At 41.6% G+C, this 18,959-nt stretch overlaps 1 protein-coding gene across 2 annotated transcripts in view; it reads right to left on the bottom strand.

Annotated features, from left to right (window-relative positions):
* ELOVL4 (ELOVL fatty acid elongase 4) overlaps positions 1–16,633 on the bottom strand; it is a 36,414-nt gene extending 19,781 nt beyond the window's left edge. Inside the window, exons 1-2 of one of the 2 annotated variants that reach the window (XM_039379129.1) lie at positions 16,360–16,633; positions 16,158–16,269 (exon numbers count right to left, since the gene is read on the bottom strand). In XM_039379129.1, coding sequence (XP_039235063.1) covers positions 16,158–16,257 — 100 coding nt within the window. In that variant the 5' untranslated portion in view covers positions 16,258–16,269; positions 16,360–16,633. Of the gene's footprint in view, positions 1–16,157 lie in introns of both variants that reach the window. The other variant, XM_027711499.2, reaches the window with a different exon arrangement.
* Between the last annotated feature and the right edge of the window lie 2,326 nt (positions 16,634–18,959).

Genomic DNA, 18,959 nt, shown 5'->3' with positions numbered 1-18,959 from the left:
AAATGCTGAAGTGGCAATACAAAGAAATGTAAAAAAGGGAAAAGATAGATTGTAATTTTACCCAGGAGCTGAACGTTACCACCCACTGCTGAAATAGGAAACCATGACCTATTCCAGATTTCTTTTTATGGCAGAAGACAAAGATGGAAGAATGAAGATTCACTAGAGGGTGAAAGGAAAAACAAACAGACAACTTATATTAGAGCCCAGCTGTAACTAGGCTTTGCCTCATACCTCATCAGCACTGTAAACAATTCTTTCACCTCCTTTCCACAAGTACTACAAATTGAAGAACTTCACTGGAAAAAACCCAGAGATATATTTCACTAATTCTGACAACAACATAAGAGCACCTGAAAAGCTGCCATTACTCCTCCATACCATGGTTTCAGCCTGGTACTTTCCCTCCACAAAGGGTTTTTGGAGCCACATCTCAGAGACAAGTCTTTAAGTATTTGCAAGAAAAACATAGATTACTGATACAGATCTCATAACACACTGCCTAGGGCATCCGACTGCTATTTTGGGGGCCTGACTTCTTCTAGGACAATTAATTACACTTCAAACACAAAATGCCTGTATGAGAGGGTAGGCAATTCAGTTCTAGAGTACATCCCGGCCAAAACAGAAACGTATCTACAGGAAAAACTTTATTCTAATTCCTGCTGTGCTAACTAACATGACCTTACATTTATTTTAAAGGCATCTAGGAGACTCTGCATATGAGTATTTTTTACTAGTACTGTGGCATCAGAAAACATGCTACTATTCATTCCAGAACTTTTTTATCACAAGACCTCTCCTGAATAATGCAAAGTAACTTGTTGCATTTAAAATCAGCTCCACGAATCATTCTTACTGCACAGAAGATATTCCAAAACCAATTTCATTTCAGTTTACCCAGCAAGCCTCCTTGTCCATGTTCTACACAAAAACCACAGTAACATGCAGACCCTTGCTCCAAACTTCTTTTCATATACTCTCTTTCAAACCAAGATAAATTCACTCTCTTAAGTCATCTGCTTAGTGATAAACATGGCAAGCTACTCCCAACACCTTCCTCCCTTCCATCCCCACCTTGTTTTAGCAAAACCAGCAGAATTTTGTGTCCTACTTAGTAGTTGGTGCTGATGACCACAAAAGATTCTGCAAATCAGAAAGCACTCTGATAGCTTCAGGGGACATATGAGTGTATTAAATCCTTCACTATTTCACATGCAATAGGGACATTTTTACCTGCAAGATGAAATAAGCTTGAAATAAAAAGGCCAGCTCCCTGATTTAAAAAAATCCCTCCAGCTGCTTTGAAGCAAAATGACCAATGCCTTTACCTGATTAGAATTGACAGAGATTGACTGAATCTTTCAGGGGATTAATGCGTTTGTCTTTCAAATCCCAAGACCCAGATTCTAATTCGATCACAAATAAAATGTCTGCTGCGATGGCACAGCCTGTAGTACAGTTCTGTTTTGGTAGGGTGGGAAAAGTTTTAGAACAAATACTTAGAGTTGCACTTTATTAGCAAACATGAATCCAATGTAGAATAGGGCATCTGCTAACTTGTTCCTGATAGAAAATTACTGTCATGTAAGGAAATAGTATGAAATGTTTATATACACAAGGTTTTCTGTCATTTAGTGTAACTATATTTTAAAGTTTCACCTTGCAAGGACAAGAAACACAATAACTTATTATGTATGCATGTATGTATATGTGTGTGTGTATATATATACATATACATATATATATATATATATGTAAAAATGATTGAAATTGCCCTGAGGTACCTACCTACCTTTGCAGGATGGAAATATTTACATGGGGAAATTAACAAGAAATACACACATAAATCCTCTGATTCTTTCTTTCAAAGGAAGAACGAGAGCAGGACCAGTGAAAAGCACTGAATATCCTGCCTGATAATGTCCAAAGAGAACATAATTAACCTATACTGAAATATAAATGTCAAATGAAGATGTATTTCAATATGTAAGGTTGCAGTGATGGTTAGTATTAAAATCGCAAGGAACTTCTGTGAAACATAATGTAATTGTTTCAATACACAAACACTGCTGTTAAATGTGGTTTAAAATTTCCTTTTCAACAGAAAGGATTTTAGATGGTTCAATTTCCTGCATACTACTTAGCCTATGATCAATTTTTTTCTCCTTTCCTCTAGAAGTTCAAACTTTAAAAATAAGCAAACAAATGTATAGCACAGTCATTCTGACATTCACCAAGAGAAATCCTGAAACAGTACAATGGTGACTATCTCTGCTTTTAATACTCGTTTTAGGGGAAAATATTACATTACTAAAATACATGATTTTTGAGATTCCCTGCATTCATGTTAGATTCAAAAATCAAAACTTAGATAGTCTTTATTTTTACTTTTACTATGTATTCTTTAGCTATAAGGTCACTACTCACTAATTTATCTGGAGAGACTTTCGAAGTTATTAATAGCTATTGATACTATTCTCAGCGCAAAGACACTTACAGTGCCAATCCAGCACATCCATCTGTCCGATTACATTTCCAAAGACACTGCAGAAATAATGGCAACTGTTTAAAAGCAGTTCTGTGAAAGCTCTCTGCAGATCACGCTGTTTACTTTAGAAGAAGTCCTCTCAAAGCCCAATCTCAAGTTTAAGAAAGATTTCCTTAAATGAGTGAAATTTTAAATTCCACAATATGAGGAAGGTAACCCAATGTTAGCTAGCTAGAGCACTGTTCTATGAACTACAATATTTTAATTATCTAAGAATTTCCCATGTCTTGTTAGTTACACCAGCACTGTAATTAAAGGCTCTTACAAAATGAAAACCTGTATAAGAAAACATGAGAAACAAAACTTTACACACATTAAAATGTTTACAAAACTTTCACAGAAGATCGTTTTGCAGTACTTTATTGTCCCATTCTCCCCTTTTCTTTCTGGCTACAGATAAATACTCTATACAGCATACTTCTCTTTCTCCATTTGTATTAAAAATACTGTTTCAGTCATGTAAATATTTACAAGTGAATACAAGGTTCACTGTGGCTACACAACCACTGCAGACTGGCTCAGTTGAAAGTAAACTTGAAAAAGCATCTACCTGATTAGACCCTAGGCTTTTAAACTGATGATGATGATGAATGTATCAGAACAATTTAGAAGTACATTTACTGTTACCAGTTTGTAGAGATTCCAAGAAAAAACCCTCAGTCTTTGACTAACATCTCAGAATGTACAAATGGAACAAAAACAGCTGAAGCTTAGCCTTTATAACAGTATGTGACTAACTATATGGGCTGCACTGCTTGAGACTGAAGACTGATAGAGAAGCACCACTGCAGAGTAAAAATTGAGAGGCCATATATTTTTGGATCAAACATCTATAGATGTTAAAAATTTCTATGCACTTATTTATTATGATTTTAATAGACCAGTTCATATGGCGCAAAATTAATTATTCTTTTAAACATCTTTAGTGTTTAAATTAACTTACCTGCTTTGATATTGATTATTCATCGCACATATTGCACCCTAGTCCTCAATTCATAGAATTATAGAATCATTAAGGTTGAAAAATACCTCCAGGATCATTAAGTCCAATCTTTGACTGAACACTATGTCAATAAACCATAGCACTAAGTGCCACATACAGTTTTTTCTTGAACACTTCAAGAGATGGTGACTCTACCACTTCCCCGGGCAGCCCTTTCCCATGTCTGACCACCCTTTCTGTGAAAAAATTCCTCCTGATGTCCAAACTGACATTCCCCTGGCACAGTTTGAGGCCATTTCCTCTTGTCATGTTGCTAATTATCTCAGTGTATCAAGTTTATTTACGAGAAATCCTATGACAGTAGATTGAAGCTATCGCACAAACTAAAATTACATGCCTATAGCCTCATCGTTGTTTCAGTCAGAAAAATTCTCTATGTCCTCCGAGGCAGGATTGTGCAGACAGATTGCTACAGGAAAGCAAAACAACTGGGACACAAGAAATGTCCAGTTTAAGCTTCTTTCTTACCTATCATACTTGGCAATGTCTGCAGTCTTCTGGCCCTATGGATATTTCTAAGGAGTCTGACAGGGTCAAAGATACCTGTGCCTAATTCAGGAAGAATCCAGCATCATTTACAAACAAAGGCCATGAAACTTCGCTTAACACATATATTAGCTAAGCAATCTTACTTAGAAGAATTTCCTGTTTTAGCGTATGTCTTTCCAGAGGTGGAAAGCCCAGTAGAACATATAGCAGGCTTGCTGTAAAATGTTAACTAGACCCACTGCATAAGTTTGCTCTCTAAATCCAAAGGAATTAGGATTAAAGTTTAATTAGTTTATTATACTTTTCTCTGCTAAACTGAAGAGACCTTAAAAATCACATAGTTTCAACCACCACCATGGGCAGGGACACCTTTCACCAGACTGGGTTGCTCAGAGTCCCATCCAACCTGGTCTTGAACACTTCCAGGGATGGGACATCCACAACTTCCCTGAGCAACCTGTTCCAGTGCCTCATCACCCTCACAGTAAAGAATCTAGTCCTATGTGTGTTACTGGTAAAGCTAAGGATGACATGCACAGGATGGATAAAGGTTCCCAAAACCTGGAACAAAAAAGCATAACAGGTGACCTGGTTTAAGTAATTATTTTTTTAATACAGAACAGAACAGTACAGAGAAAGCAAGTTTACTTTGATCTTGAATAATGAGTGGAAATAGCTGAGTTATGTCCTCAAGCTTTAACTAGTTAAGAACAAACTAACTTGTTTGGGTCAAGAACAAGAGACATCAAAATTTTATGGCAAAGCACTGTTGCTTTAGCAAGCCATGAAACACAAAACTAAGGTGAAAGAATAAGAATATTCAGCCTGAAGCACAATTAATAACGAAAGCACTTACTCTGAAAATCAAAACAACGAAGCCCACAGATTCTAAGTTTGCAAAGACGTATGAATCCTGCTGCACTCAGAAATGAGAGACACCTGTCCCAGCACCAAAAGGACTGCAAGACAAGACTAACAGGTACGACCTATAACCAGTTGTGGCTTTGTTTTGAATTTCAGGGCTTTGTAATCGACCACTTAGTCTTCCTTAAAGCTATATACAAAAACATAAAATCAAAATGCCACACAGCTAAGAACAATATCTCCTGCAGCTAATGAACATCTGTGTAATATGCATGTTTCATAAACTTCCATAAAGTAACAGGAATGCCTTGCTGTTAAAAGGCCAGATGTATTTTATCTACCCTTCCCATTATTCTAACTAGCATTCTAGTCATCTCAGGACTCCCATCATTCAATCATTAATACTATATTTTCTTTGCACCTGTATATAGCAATTACAGAACCTACTTGTTTCAAGACAAGAATAATAATGGAATTATCATGAAGTTCAAGAGACACAGCTATTTAACATCAAGTCTGAGAATTTTCAAGTCTAAAGAGATTACTTTGCTCAAATTATATTTGATTTATCTCTTCCATTGATTATGACTACTTGTGGGGACAGTGCAAATGCTCTGTTTCAGGGAATAATAAAAATATAATCCTCATTGAAGCTTACGTAAGATTTGGAAGATAGAAGAATGCTTCATGCCTTGAGGGCTTCTGTTTGTCAAATCTTACTTTTCCAAACATCACAAATGCAAGATGCATTCCCAGTGCAGTAATACCTGCATGCCTTTTCTTAAACATTGTATGTTACAGAATAAACAGAAGAAAACAAAAAAAATCCCCAATCCAGGCACAAGATGCAGTTTTATAAACTACTTGCAGACTTCATGATCCAGTCCATGTCTATGTAGTTCTAAAGCAATAAAAGTACTGCATAAAACTTTCCTTCTACAGTGATTTCCTTACTGAAACTTTTACTCACTTTTCTCTGGTTTCTGCCAAAACTATTTCTCAGACCTCAAACTGGAGACGTCATTACTGCACAGAAAAGCGTTGAGGTTTGGTCCTATGAGAATAGTTGTAGGGGTATCAATAAGCAGCAATACAAACACAGGATTTATGCATATTCAATGTTGCAATAACAGATTAGGCTATTGGCCCATCCAGGATTTTATAATGCTGAAGGGGATGATCATAGAATATGATTATCTTCTCCATAAACAGATATTTTCATTAGATTTCCTCAGTTTAAATCTAATCCTTGAAAAATGTGAAGGATTATTAACAACAGTTTAATAATAACTCTGCAAGGCCTTATCCACTGTAGAGACATGTGTTACATACTCAGCATACACGAGACAGTAAATTGAGCACTGATACACGTCTTGCTAATGTGCTAACACAGCGGAAGGATAGTGATGCTTAACTACACTGCAAACAAACAACTTACATTGCTGCTCTTGTAACACAGAATAATTTAGGGCTGCAGATGAATATTTAGACACTTGTAGATGCAGTTTTGAGCATGTATGAAAACCAGCAACGGCAAGTGAAATCTACCTCAAAATAGAAGAAAGTTACTGGAGAAAATTTGCAATAAGTTGCACAGAAATGTCTCTGATAAACTACCTGTTTTTTCTGTTTGCATCACCACAAGAATGCTCATCGCTTTGGTTTTACAGAAGGATGAATGAAGAGGGAATTTTGTTTTGATTAAAAACTACAAAAGGAGTTATTGAAATGCATTAGCTCTTCAAAGTTCAGAGGCAGAAGTATTTTTTACAGTTGTGGGATACATTAGGTCTTCTGTGAGCCTAACACAAATACATCAGTCAAAGCCTCCAAAGAAAAACAACTCTCTAAACATTTAGAACTTAATTCCTCAACATGCCTTTAACATCTTTGTTAATGACAAATTAGGGGTGAAGAAACCAACAGCATAAAAAGAGACTAATTTTGAAATGTTGATTTTCAAAACATGAACTGAATGCCAAAATGTTTTTAACCCAAAGATGGTGAAAAGAATGATCAGTGTCTGAATCTTTCACTAAGTATACAGTAGCAAAATCATCAGTTTGGCAGCTACATAATGTCCATGCCCCAACAACTGCTACAACTAAGTCTCCTCACTTCCACAGTCGTGTTACCTTCCATGGTAACACATGGCCCCTAAATCTAAGCTTCTCTAATGGTTTCTGAAATAAAGTTTCAGTCTTGATCAAAAATTCATGGATCACCAATATGGAGATTAGACAGTATAGAAAAAGATCTGACCTAAATATCAAAGCGGTACTCTGTGTGTGAGAATTTCTATTGTGCACATCTGTTCTCGGCAAACCACTAAATATTAAATGCAAACAAAAAATATGGTTATGAAGTCTCCTATTTAAAGCCGAGCTACTCAATTTAACAGCTGTATTTCCTACTTCCTTTTTTTTCTTCAGAGTATCTTAAAGACAATGTGTTACAATGATACTCTAAGAATAGAAGGGCATAAAATATTGGCTAGAGAGATAAGATTTCCTGGCTTAATAGAAAAAGTAAAAGATGTGATTGATAAATTCCCTTCTTCCAGCAACATTCTGTGAGCATTCAGAAAGAAATAAGACAACCTCTCATATTGGTTAGAATTGGGAGAGGGAAACAAGGAGATGTTGTCTATAAGCAGATAAAAAACCCCGAAACACCATGGTCAAACATGTAAACTAAGCATAACATATACAAGAGCTGGAGGAAGACACTTTAGAGATACAGCCGAAAGAGATAAAAAGAATAGGAAGATGTGATAGAAACAAACCAAACAGTCAAGAGTTCATGATTACGTTGAAAGAGAGGAGTACATGTGGGAGGGGGATGGATGAAATGAAATAGGAATGCAGTGGTTTGACCCTGGCTGGGGACCAGGTACCCACCAAAGCCACTCAATCACTCCCCTCCTCAGCTGGACAGGGGAGAGAAAACAGAAGAAAGGGCTCATGAGTTGAGATAAGGACACAGAGAGATCACAGATTACTGCCATGGTCAAAACAGACTTGACTTGGGGTAATTAGCTGAATTTATTACCAATCAAAATTCGAGTAGTATAATGAGAAGTAAAATAAATCTTATGAACAACTTTCCCCAACCCCTCCGCTCCTTCCTGATTCTCTGCCTCCTCCCTGCCAGTTGCACAGAGACACAGGGAATGGGGGTTACAGTCAGTTCATCAAATGTTGTTTCTAACGCTGCTTCCTCCTCAGAAGGAGGAGTCCTTCCCCTGCTCCAGCACGGGGTCACTCCTACAGGAAACAGTTCTCCACAAACTTCTCCAGCCTGAGTCCTTCCCACAGATTGCAGGTCTTCACAAACTGATCCAGTGTGGGTCTCTTCCACAGGGTGCAGTCCTTCAGGAGCAGGCTGCTCTCTAGGGGTCTGCAAGTCCTGCCAGTAACCTGTCCAGCATGGGCTTCCCACAGGGCCACAGCCTTAAGGCATCCACTTGCTCTGGCATGAGACTCCTCCACAGGCTGCAGGTGGATCTCTGCTGCCCTGTGGACCTCCATGGGCTGCAGGAGCACAGCCTGCCTCATGATGGTTTTTTCCATGGGCTGCAGGAGAAGCTCTGCTCTGGCACCTGAAGTACCTCCTCCTCCTCCTTCACTGACCTCAGTGTCTGCAGAGTGGTTTGTCTCACATATTCTCACTCCTTTCTTCTCTGGCTGCAATTACTTCTGCGCCATTTTTTTTTTCCTCTTCTTAAATATGTTACAGAATCACGGAACAGACTGAGTTGGAAGGGACCTTAAAGATCATCTAGTTCTAACCCCCCTGCCATGGACAGGGCCATCTTACACTAGCCTAGGCTGCTCAGAGCCCCACTCAACCTGGCCTTGAACACTCCCAAGGATGGGGTATTCACAGCTTCTCTGGACAATCTGTTCCAGTGCCTCACCACACTCACAGTAAAGAATTTTTTCCTAACATCTAATCTAAACCTATTCTCTTTCAGTTTGAAGCCATTCCCCCTTATCCTGTCACTACATGCTCTTGTAAAAAGTTTCTCTCCATCTTTCTTGTAGTCTCCTTTCAGATACTGGAAGGACACAATTAGGTCACCCCAAAGCCTTCTCTTTTCCAGGCTGAACAATCCCAATTCTCTTAGCCTTTCCTCATAGGAGAGGTGCTCCATGCCTCTAATCAACTTGATGGCAAAACTGCAAGCCAAACTGAGGTAGCTGATTCCCCCTCACCTTCCATGAGAGAAAGATAAACTAGCTCATGCTTATCTTGAGATCCAAGCACACACAGAGGGTGTTAATACAAACCATGCCACACTCAAATCATCTCCAGGTTTGCCTTGCAGCTACTTATTGCTTAGTCTACAATCTAGGGTGTAGTACTCAAAACCCCAACAGAGCTGACACTTAGATCTCTGCAAGCCTGAATTTCAGAGCTGCCTTCATTTGCCCCAAGACCTTGAAGTTCAGATACTCAGAAGCACTTGAGTCTTGACAACATTGAGTAGGCTTGTACCCACTTGTCACCTAAATGAGACCTGGTAACTATATACTCAGCATCGACATCCTCCTAAAAAAATGTCAGTCAGACAGTCCCACTCAAAGAGTTCCTTATGAAATACAACAGTAGCTAAAATTTAGTTTCCAAATACAGCTTGAGAAAGCAAAGCCCTGTCATATATTTACTAGTCAGAGAAGTCCTATCTCACGGATCAGATCTGTCCTTTAAGTCACAATGTCCCAACTTCTGTTCTCCAGGCACACTCCAGTCATACCAACAATCTTTAAAAGCCAAAGGTCTCATTCTTTTAATGGTCAATTCTTTTTAGATAAATAAACTCTCATGTAGCTCCAGTTTTTCAGGCCATTCAGGCATTCATTCAACCCCACTTGCCTTACCTCAAAAAACTCTTCAGTACGCACAACAGCCTTTTCTCCTCCCTTCATCTTGCATCCTAGCAAATTCTTCCTCTCAAAGTTGTCTCCATATACACTTAGAGCCTTTTCATTCATTCAACTTTTATCTAAGTGCTCTCTTAATCCATGTGAATCAAGTAATTCCAAAAACCTGTCTGGACTGGCAAAGGAAAAAGTGGAGTTTTGCCTCACCCATTCCTCATGGCTCCTGATCTACAAGACCTTAAAAGGAACTACATCCTATGCTTCCTACACCTTCCTCTACTAATTGTCTTTATGCAGCCTTTGACAATCTTCCCTGGTTGCACAGGACAGTACAGCACAGCTGCCTTGAATACAACCTCTTTTGGTCTGCCATAGCTATAACCATAGCCCTGCTACATGTCTCTTCACACTGAGCACAGAATAAATACAGTGACTACTACAATCAACTTCTAGTCAAGTTACTCCAACTAGAGAAGCTACCTTACGAGCAAGAGTTCCGACACTATTCTTGATCAATTTACGCAACCAGTGGAATTTGCTTCATGCCACAGCTGTTTCAACTGCTCAAGGATTTTTCACCTCTGGTCGTAGTATGTGGCTCCAGGACCACATATCAATTTGCACCTCACTAATGGCATGCAGCCTCAGCTAAGAAACATGATTTACTGAGAACTCCACAACAGCAATTTATCGTGTGCCACAATTTTAAGCTTCCAGTTATTTGGCCTTCTGCAATAGGTACTAAGGTCATGCAATCAGTTTGGTTAAATTCTGCATAAAGCTGTTTTCCCATCTTTTTCCATGGATTCTCCTTTAGGAGTATTTATAATATCTGATTTCCTTCAAAGATTTCAAGACACACTATCTACACAGCCTTAAAATGAATTTCCAAAAATTATGTTCTTGTGATTTTGTCTACACGCTTCCTTTTGCTTTTGGATTGTGCTGATGAGTGTTCAAACGGAATTATGTATCACATTCCTGCTGGTGCTCTTTGAAGGCTTTTTTCTGTTTAGTGTCTTTGCTCAAGCTGAGCAGGTGGTCCCCACAACTTCTCCTTCATTTTAGGAAAGAGAAGTTTTCCACTCACAACTCAGCTCCTCATCCACAATGTTAACTTTGCTTCATGCTATTCCCTCATAATTGAGTTCTTGAAGCCTGGTGATCCAAAATCTCTAAGCAGACATTTCCATTTCAGTAATGTACTTTTCTGAATTATGTTTTCATTTCCAAAGATGCTTGGTATCTGTTTAGTTCTGATTATGTCTTTCAAGTGCTGTAATATGATAAAATCTCCTGGTGATGAAATGTGGGTGGTATTTCCCTCAAACACCCAGCAAATTGTCTTCAATACCAACAGCTGTTTTTTCGTCACTAATAAATAATTTCTTCATCACCTCCCTCCACTGACAAGCAATTAAATGTGAAACAAACCAAATAAACTGGGATGCTCCTATTGCTCAGTTTGGTTGAAAGCAGACTCATATGATCTAGTCTTTAACATTCTTTACTTCTGTAATCAAGTTCTCTGAGTGCTGGTTATGCCACAGGTTTTTTTCTTTGTGTTTATGCCACAAGGCAGCCAAGCCCATTTACACTGCTTCTCCAGTTTTTGGTGTGCTCCTGTCTAATCCTTGTGTTTTACCCCGTCACAGTCACAGATGGAAAAAACTGTTCCCTTGAGAAATTTTTCCCAAGAAAATTGTATCTGCAAGACAAGTATCAAAAAATCACCAAGTCACCATTCCAAATCACCAAGTCTAATGCTCAGCCATCCATCCAAAAGCTTAGGAACACATTCTGCTTTGTTTCTGTGAAATAGGTTTCTTGTACCTTCATCTCACCATTCTCTCTCCCCCCATCATCACTTTCTGAGGAACTTTCACTGGGATTCTACTTGTCTCCAGCTTTGGCACAAATCCTCAAATACAGGGGACTACTTGCACTCAGAGTGTTCTGCTAACCACCCCAATGAGCCTTCCTCAAGCATAAACATTCAGCATCCTTTGGCCATAGTTGGTTTTTCCATGGGGAAATGAATGAGGGAAGAAGAAACAAGTTTTGTTCCAATTCTGTTCCCTGGACTGAAAAAGAAAATGAATCTGAACTTCTTGGGCATTCTTAAAGATCTTCCTGGCAAAAGTTTTTATGGCAATCTGTATTCCCATGAAAGCTGTTCCACTGATTCACTCTTCAGGCAAGCAGCTGTAAATTTCCCATGTTCTTCGTCCTCACTGTCTTATGCTCCTGACTCAACTGATAAAAACTACAACCAATATTGTTCCTGACGATGCTACATAGAAGACTATCCTACCACTAAAGTGAAAGTTTGCATCTTTCTCCTGTCTCCTTTCCTACTGACGGAAAAAGTCTGTAATCTTATTAACTGCAACAGCTGTAAATAGTTGCTGTTCCAAAGTAGTCCCAGCTGGCCCGGGATGGCCCTGCCTCCTTAAACTCTGAGCTCCAAGAACAATCATTCTCACCCAAAGTCAGTAAAGCCTTCTGCTCTTTAGCTCAATACATTCAAATTAACTAGTTCCTCTAAATAAATCTTTTTGTACAGCGTTTCACAAATCTCCTTTTCAAGCCACAGTCTCCTATTCCCCCTTCCCAACTGTCAGTGGTCTCTTCACCCAAGTTTTGAAATTTCCACATTCTTCTTTCCTGGATTGTGTCCTGAGTTATAATCTTAATAGTTCCCCTGGACACAGCCTGGAACCTCCCTGAAAGTCACTTGCTCAGTCATCTAATCATATCCTAAATCCTTCCTGGCAGATCTCACCTCAACCAGCTACTCGAGCTGAGAGAAAGAAGGAAGCCCTGCCCTAGCTATTACATGGAACCAGTCCCATGCCCTTACAGAAATAAGGGCATGGAATTCCTAGATCATCCTTCCTGATAGTAACTATTCTTCCGACCACCTTTTTTTTTTCTTCTGATGACTACCAAGACCATGTTTTTGACCTTTGTATCTCTCCTTGAAGTTTACGGCTTCCTAAATTATATCCTTCAGCCTCCTAGGTGAATATACAGCTACAATAGATTTTTAGACATAGTCAAGTAAGGAGAGAAAAAAAAATATTTTTTCAACAAATGAACAAGCAAAAACATTAATGTAAGGCTGAAAATGTACTTGATAATATATATGGGGAAAATGGCACAGAACACTAATATTATTCCCAAATGCAAGATCTAAAAAAAACCTCCAAAAAACCAAACCCGCAAACAAAACAGCTTTAGACAGCATGCTTAATGCTGAAAAAAACCCTGTGACATCATTCAAACAAAATCCAGTTAGGCTCATCATAAAGAACCCTTTCGGGGTTCTTTTTAGTCTCAGAAAAGGTCAGTTGCTTTTAAATAGTACAGAGCAGGGGAGGAAAAAGATCAAATCCTTAATGTGCAAAAATAAAGCAGCACAAAACTCAGTGGGACATTCTGGCACAGTTCTACACAAGTCTCATCACAGGAGTCTGAGGCAGCAGGAGAAAACACCTGCTGGCAGGACAATCCTGCTGAATACTAAGAACAGGGCTAAAGACAAATGGGTGTCCAATAAAAAATGGAAGTGGGAACTGGAGAGAATAAGTGTAGGAGTCGTAGTGGGAATAAAATTTCTTCACATTTTGTTGTGTAATTTTGCTGTGTAGTAGTGTTTCAGTATGATTTATTGTGTAATGCTATTGCATAGCATCATTTGTTGAGCAACTTTGCTGCGTGGTATAGTCTTTTATTTAATGATATTGAACATTAGGCAATGGTCTTGCATGCCATAATTTAAGTTTTCTGTTGAGCAATATCACTGTCATAGCTCTTGACACAAAGGTGAATTGCATGAATTCACATAACAGTGCTGAATTCATGATTTGAACATATCATAAAATGGTTTGGGTTGGAAAGATCCTTAAATATCAGCTAGTTCCAACCACCCTGACAGCAGGCAGAGACACCTTCCATTAGACTTTCAAAGCCCCATCCAACCGGTCTTGAACACTTCCAGGGATGATACATCCACAACTTCTCTGGGCAACCTGTTCCAGCGCCTCATCACCCTCACAGTAAAGAATTCCTAATATCTAATCTAAACCTGCCCTCTTCCAGTTTGAATCCATTACCCCTTGTCCTATCACTACATGGCCTTGTAAAAGCTCCCTATCCACCTCTCCTGTCACCTGTCTTTAGGTACTGGAAGGATGCTATATATTCACTCAGACATGGCAAATGGAGACAATTATTTTTGTCTGAACAAAGACACATGCAGAAAAGCAGCAAATTGAGTGGAACTTAATGCATTAAGAAGTTATTTCACTGAAAAGCTACACAGCATTGCCTCATGAATGACATTTTCTTATCCAGAGCTACCTTGTGACTACAATGTGAGACATTACATGTTTTGCCTATCCATATCTGACCGTAATCCATTCAGGACCTTGATTTATGTACTACTGGGTATAAAGCACTGTAGTATGTTTTTCTGCTCTGTCCAAAACTAGCCTTGCAGGAACCTGCTGAAATTCAGAATTTGAACAAGAAACGCTCCACCTCTTACACAAAATAGGACTGATTATTTCATTACAATGGAATACCGTGTTAACAGCAACACTACCGAACTTAGAGCAAAAATTTAAAATTCTGCACTAGAAAATTAGTAAGACTTAAGCATATTTTAGTTGCCATCAAAATGTAGTCACCCTGCTACTACTTAACATTCTGCAAAGAGGAGAAGAAATGAAAGTTTGCTCTATATGTAGTATCACTGTCAGTTACATTATTGTTACATTCTTTATATTTACTTGCTTTTTCATCCCCCTCCTTTTTTTTTTTTTTAGTTTTTCTCTCATCATTTTTGCTTACAACGAACATGGTCTATGTACAGACTTAAATAACGTGTTTGAAGTTCAGGAAACATATCAGAAGTTGAAGTATTTTTTCCAAAGAAATCAAGTAATCCATAAGGATATCAACTTTGTACTCACATCTATTTTTATATCCATCTGAAAATGCTACTGATTGGCTAGAACAGCATCTCTTTCACACATTACCTGGCAGTCTACAAACAATGGTATGTTGCAAGAGGCAGAGAAAGAGAGCAAACACTGGTAAATTACAATGCAGTGCTGCTGCAAGCATTTTTATTTGCTCTCGTATTCTGGCAGTTGTTAAATACAGAAAAGAAAAATACGCATGTAGGCTTAATTTTTAAAATATGGCAAAACACCTACGTTATGGGAAGGCAAATTGTAGAAAAAAGTGAGCTCCTTCCATCTATAACATAAAATTAATTTATTATCTGACAGATGGCAGAAAGGAGGGGGGTGGAAAAGCAAAGACTGCTGATGCAGTGAGCTCCCCATCTGTAATGAAGGCCCCACATTTCCACTCACCACACTGCCACAAAACACGTCCATAGTTGCATTCACTCTGGTTTTGCTCTATGCTTTTTTAGGTTTAAATCAAAATAGCCTAGACCTCATCACTGCGTGGACAACTAAAAAAATGAGGAAAACATCCAGAGAAGCGATCCTTCTGTCAACTGCCCGTGCCTACTCACAATATGAGCTATGAAAGCTGCAACTGCTTTCATTTGACCAACGAGACAGAGCCATTCACGCTGACCAATAACACCTCCAGAGGTACTAGTCACTGCAGCAAATTACCACCGCGTTTACTGTTCCAACACTAAAAGCTGCTTTTTCACATTTCTCCATATTCCAAGACATTCTCTCTTCCTTCAGCATCTTCCACATTGCAGTCGTGGAGTGCAATTACAGAAATGGAGCATATTAAAAATGAAAACCAGCAAAACCGACCCAAACACACTTAATTTAAAACAAAAAGTTTCAGCGTTGACGGTAACAATCGTTTCCTCGTTTCGTTTGCTTAACTCCACGCGATGCCGGCACGGGGCTTCTGCCGGCACGGCACCTGCCGCAGAAGCCGGAGGCGGTCTGAGCTCCGGCACGAAGTACCGGAGGGCCTCGCTTACCTCCGACATCAGATTCCCGTATGACCACCCCAAGGCACACCGCGGCGAGAGGGAACCAGAGGAGCCACGGCTCTGGGAAGCGGATTTCGCTCCGTCCAGCCCGCGGGCGCCCGAGGGACACCGTCACCTTGCCACGACGCGATGCCCCGCGCACCCCGGGCCCTTACCCGGGATTACGGCGGATAAACAAACGAAGCACCCAAGCTCACCCAGAAGGGCGAGGAGGAGAGGCGGGTGCGGGGGGTCCCGGGGAGCCGGAGCGCCCTCCGCGTCTCCCCGGAGACGGAGCCATTTTGAGCCGCTGCGCATCAGTGGCAGCTGGCGGGGGGCGCCGGGCACGGCGATGGCGGGGCCGGGGCCGCCCTGGCGCGTTACCTCGGATGCTCCAGGTCCAGCGGTAGAACTCGAGGGTGTCGTTCACCACGCTGGACACGAGGCCCATGGCGCTGGGGGGCTCGGCGGCGGCGGCACCCATGATGAGCAGCAGCAGCAGCGGCGGAGCCGGCAGACCTGTCTCGGCGCGTGCGTCCGTACCTCTGCGCCGGGGCTGCTGCTGCTGCTGCCCCTTCTACAGCCGGGGATGTGATTTAAATCTCTATCTCTCGGTATCTTCCCTCCAGACTCCGCCTCGCTCCCGTCACCGGCTCCCGTGCCCCGCGGGCAGGGTGGAGGGCGCGGAGGCGGGGGGCGGCGGCGGCTCCGCAGCGCGGTGCGCAGCGCCCGGCGCGGTGCGGAGCCGAGCGCAGGGAGCCGAGCGGCGGCGTCACGTGGCCGCCGTCCCGCTGCCCGCCGGCGGCGCCCGCGGGGTGCGCGGCCGCACGGCCCCGCACGGCCCGGCCCCGCGCAGGCGCCCCGCCGCCCCCCGCGCGAGCAGGTGCGGGGCGGCGCGGGGACCCCGCTCCTCCCTCACCGAGTGTGCGGGGCGGCGAAGGGGAGCTTCTTGATTTAACTGGGCTTTTTATTTTCAAATAGGATTTGGTTTGGTTATTTTTTTACCAGACGGGGTAAAAAAAAAAAAAAAAAAAAAATCAGGCAGTTCTTACTGCCTTTCTTCCTGTTCGCTTTGTAGCAGTTTGGATTTTCCTTCTCTCTTCCCCCCTCGCACTCGGTCCTGACGGACATGCCGAGGCACCGGCGCTCGCCACGCTCGCGTTACATCCATTCGTGCGCACCGAAGTATCGGCTCTTCTGCTTCTGCAAGGAGCCTCCGCTAAAGTCCCTTCTCCTCCCAGCACGGATAACACCAGCAACGGCAACGGGACCTCGCTACCTCCCTGCCCCACCGGCTGGTGGCACTTCCCTGACCAGCTTCCTCCAGGCGCCATCCACGCTCTCCCCTCATCTGCTACACCAAGGCCTGTATGTTCGCTCCATGGCGCAGAGAGGTTTTCCCTGCCCAGAGCGTTGCTGGGTGCTACAGCAGAAGGAGCATCCATTCGGCACCCTGCGTTTCAGCCCCAACGAACCCCCTTCCTGGTGTGAGGGCACCAGCTGCTGCTCACACCCTTTGCTTCTTATCTCCTCCTGCCAGCTTGTCTCTTACCCTCCCTCTCCACACTCTCTGCATAGTGTGGATGGCTGCATGACACCCCCGGATCGGTTTGCCCACTGAGGGGCAGGAGGGGACCTGCTCCACCCGAGTTGTGAGCTTTCCTCACAGCAGATAGCAGATCAGATGGTATTTACCTCTCCCTTCTCCAGTGCACCAGCACCTTTGTCACTTGTCACTTGGTCTTGTTGAGCACAGCTCACACTCCTCCTCCTGGGTGAGTCACCATCTGCTTAGCTCCTGGACTGCCCTGGCTGCTGCGATCCCAGCCCTATGGACAGGAGAGGCACACTGGCCATCACTAGGTACTCCACAGAGCTGCTGCACCAAAACCAGGTGTTTGGGAGCAGGAATCACCTCCACCGGGAAAAGAAGAGGAGCTATGTCAACCCCTGGAGGCCTGGATGGACAGGGAAGTCCAGCTTATCCCAATGCCGCCTGAAAGTTGGAGCAAAGCAAGGCTATCGCACATGGATGTATGGACAACTACTAGTTCTCTCACGTGAGAAGCGTCATTTAAAACTCTTCATGAATTACGCTGACTTGAATTACGCTTTATTTTGATGGCACTGATCATGGCAGAAGGTCTGGTGAGAGCTCTGAAATGGATCTGTCACTGGGTAGGGCAACCTGCTTCCCAAGTTGCGGGCAGACAGTGTAGTGTTAGCTGCGGTTCCTGCGCCTCCTTTAGGAGAAACCACTGCAGTGTATTGTTGGACATTTAGAATCTTAATTGTGGTTAGTATTGTCTGAAGCACAGCTTTGGAACTTTTTTTAACACTATCATTTAAATCAAAAGGAAACCAGAAGACTGAGTCATAATCCTCAAATTGGTGTATGGCCATTTGCTTGAAACCGAATGGGCTACTGAATGAATCAACATGACAAAGGATTGCACTTCACTGCCTTTGTTGGGCAAGATGCGGACTAAAGACAGTGCCACCAGCACAAGGAGTGAAGATCCAGTCTACCTACCAAAGAACAAAAAAGGAACAAGACATATTATCAATATTGATATATATTCCTATTAATAGTTAATAGTTAATAGCCTAGATATGCTAACTTCTGTATTAAAATGTTTACTTATTTATTCTGTGGAAGACTTTTTTGCACAATTGACACCAATAATTATTGTGTATAAAATGTTTATACAGTCCAATTTACTGTTTCATCTATTTCAGATTAAATAACTTTCCTTGATTGCAACTAAATCCTTTATACTGGCTGTATGATTGTACATAGATAATTTTACAGAGCAAATAAGCCTTGAGAAGAGTCGCAACTGAGCTGCAGAGGTTGGACAATGGGGAGAAGATGAACAATCTAACCAGAGTAACTTCCTTTGTGCTTTGAAATTGCCTGTAAAAAATGTGCTGAAATCTATGACAAACTATTTTCATTAGTTTAACTTTCAGCCTGCAAGTATATGGACATGCTTTTAAGATTAGGTCTGTGTCTGGGGGCTTCCAAACACATTCCAGCTACTTTCCTACATTTGTGCACCCAGTAAGATGTGGTGGATCTAAAAATGCTGAGACCATGTCTTCTGCTTAAAGAGACCAGGAGAAAGGCATCCAAAGGCATAGTATCAAAGCATTCTCCAGGAATGGAGCATGGTAGTCAGAAAA

This window comes from Pipra filicauda, unplaced genomic scaffold, assembly GCF_003945595.2.
Source record: "Pipra filicauda isolate LSUMZ 115617 unplaced genomic scaffold, ASM394559v2 scaffold157_size4220110_pilon, whole genome shotgun sequence".
In the NCBI taxonomy this organism is placed as follows: domain Eukaryota; kingdom Metazoa; phylum Chordata; class Aves; order Passeriformes; family Pipridae; genus Pipra; species Pipra filicauda.
The sequence above is the reverse complement of the archived record's forward strand: the minus strand, read 5'-3'. Positions and strand labels throughout refer to the sequence as shown.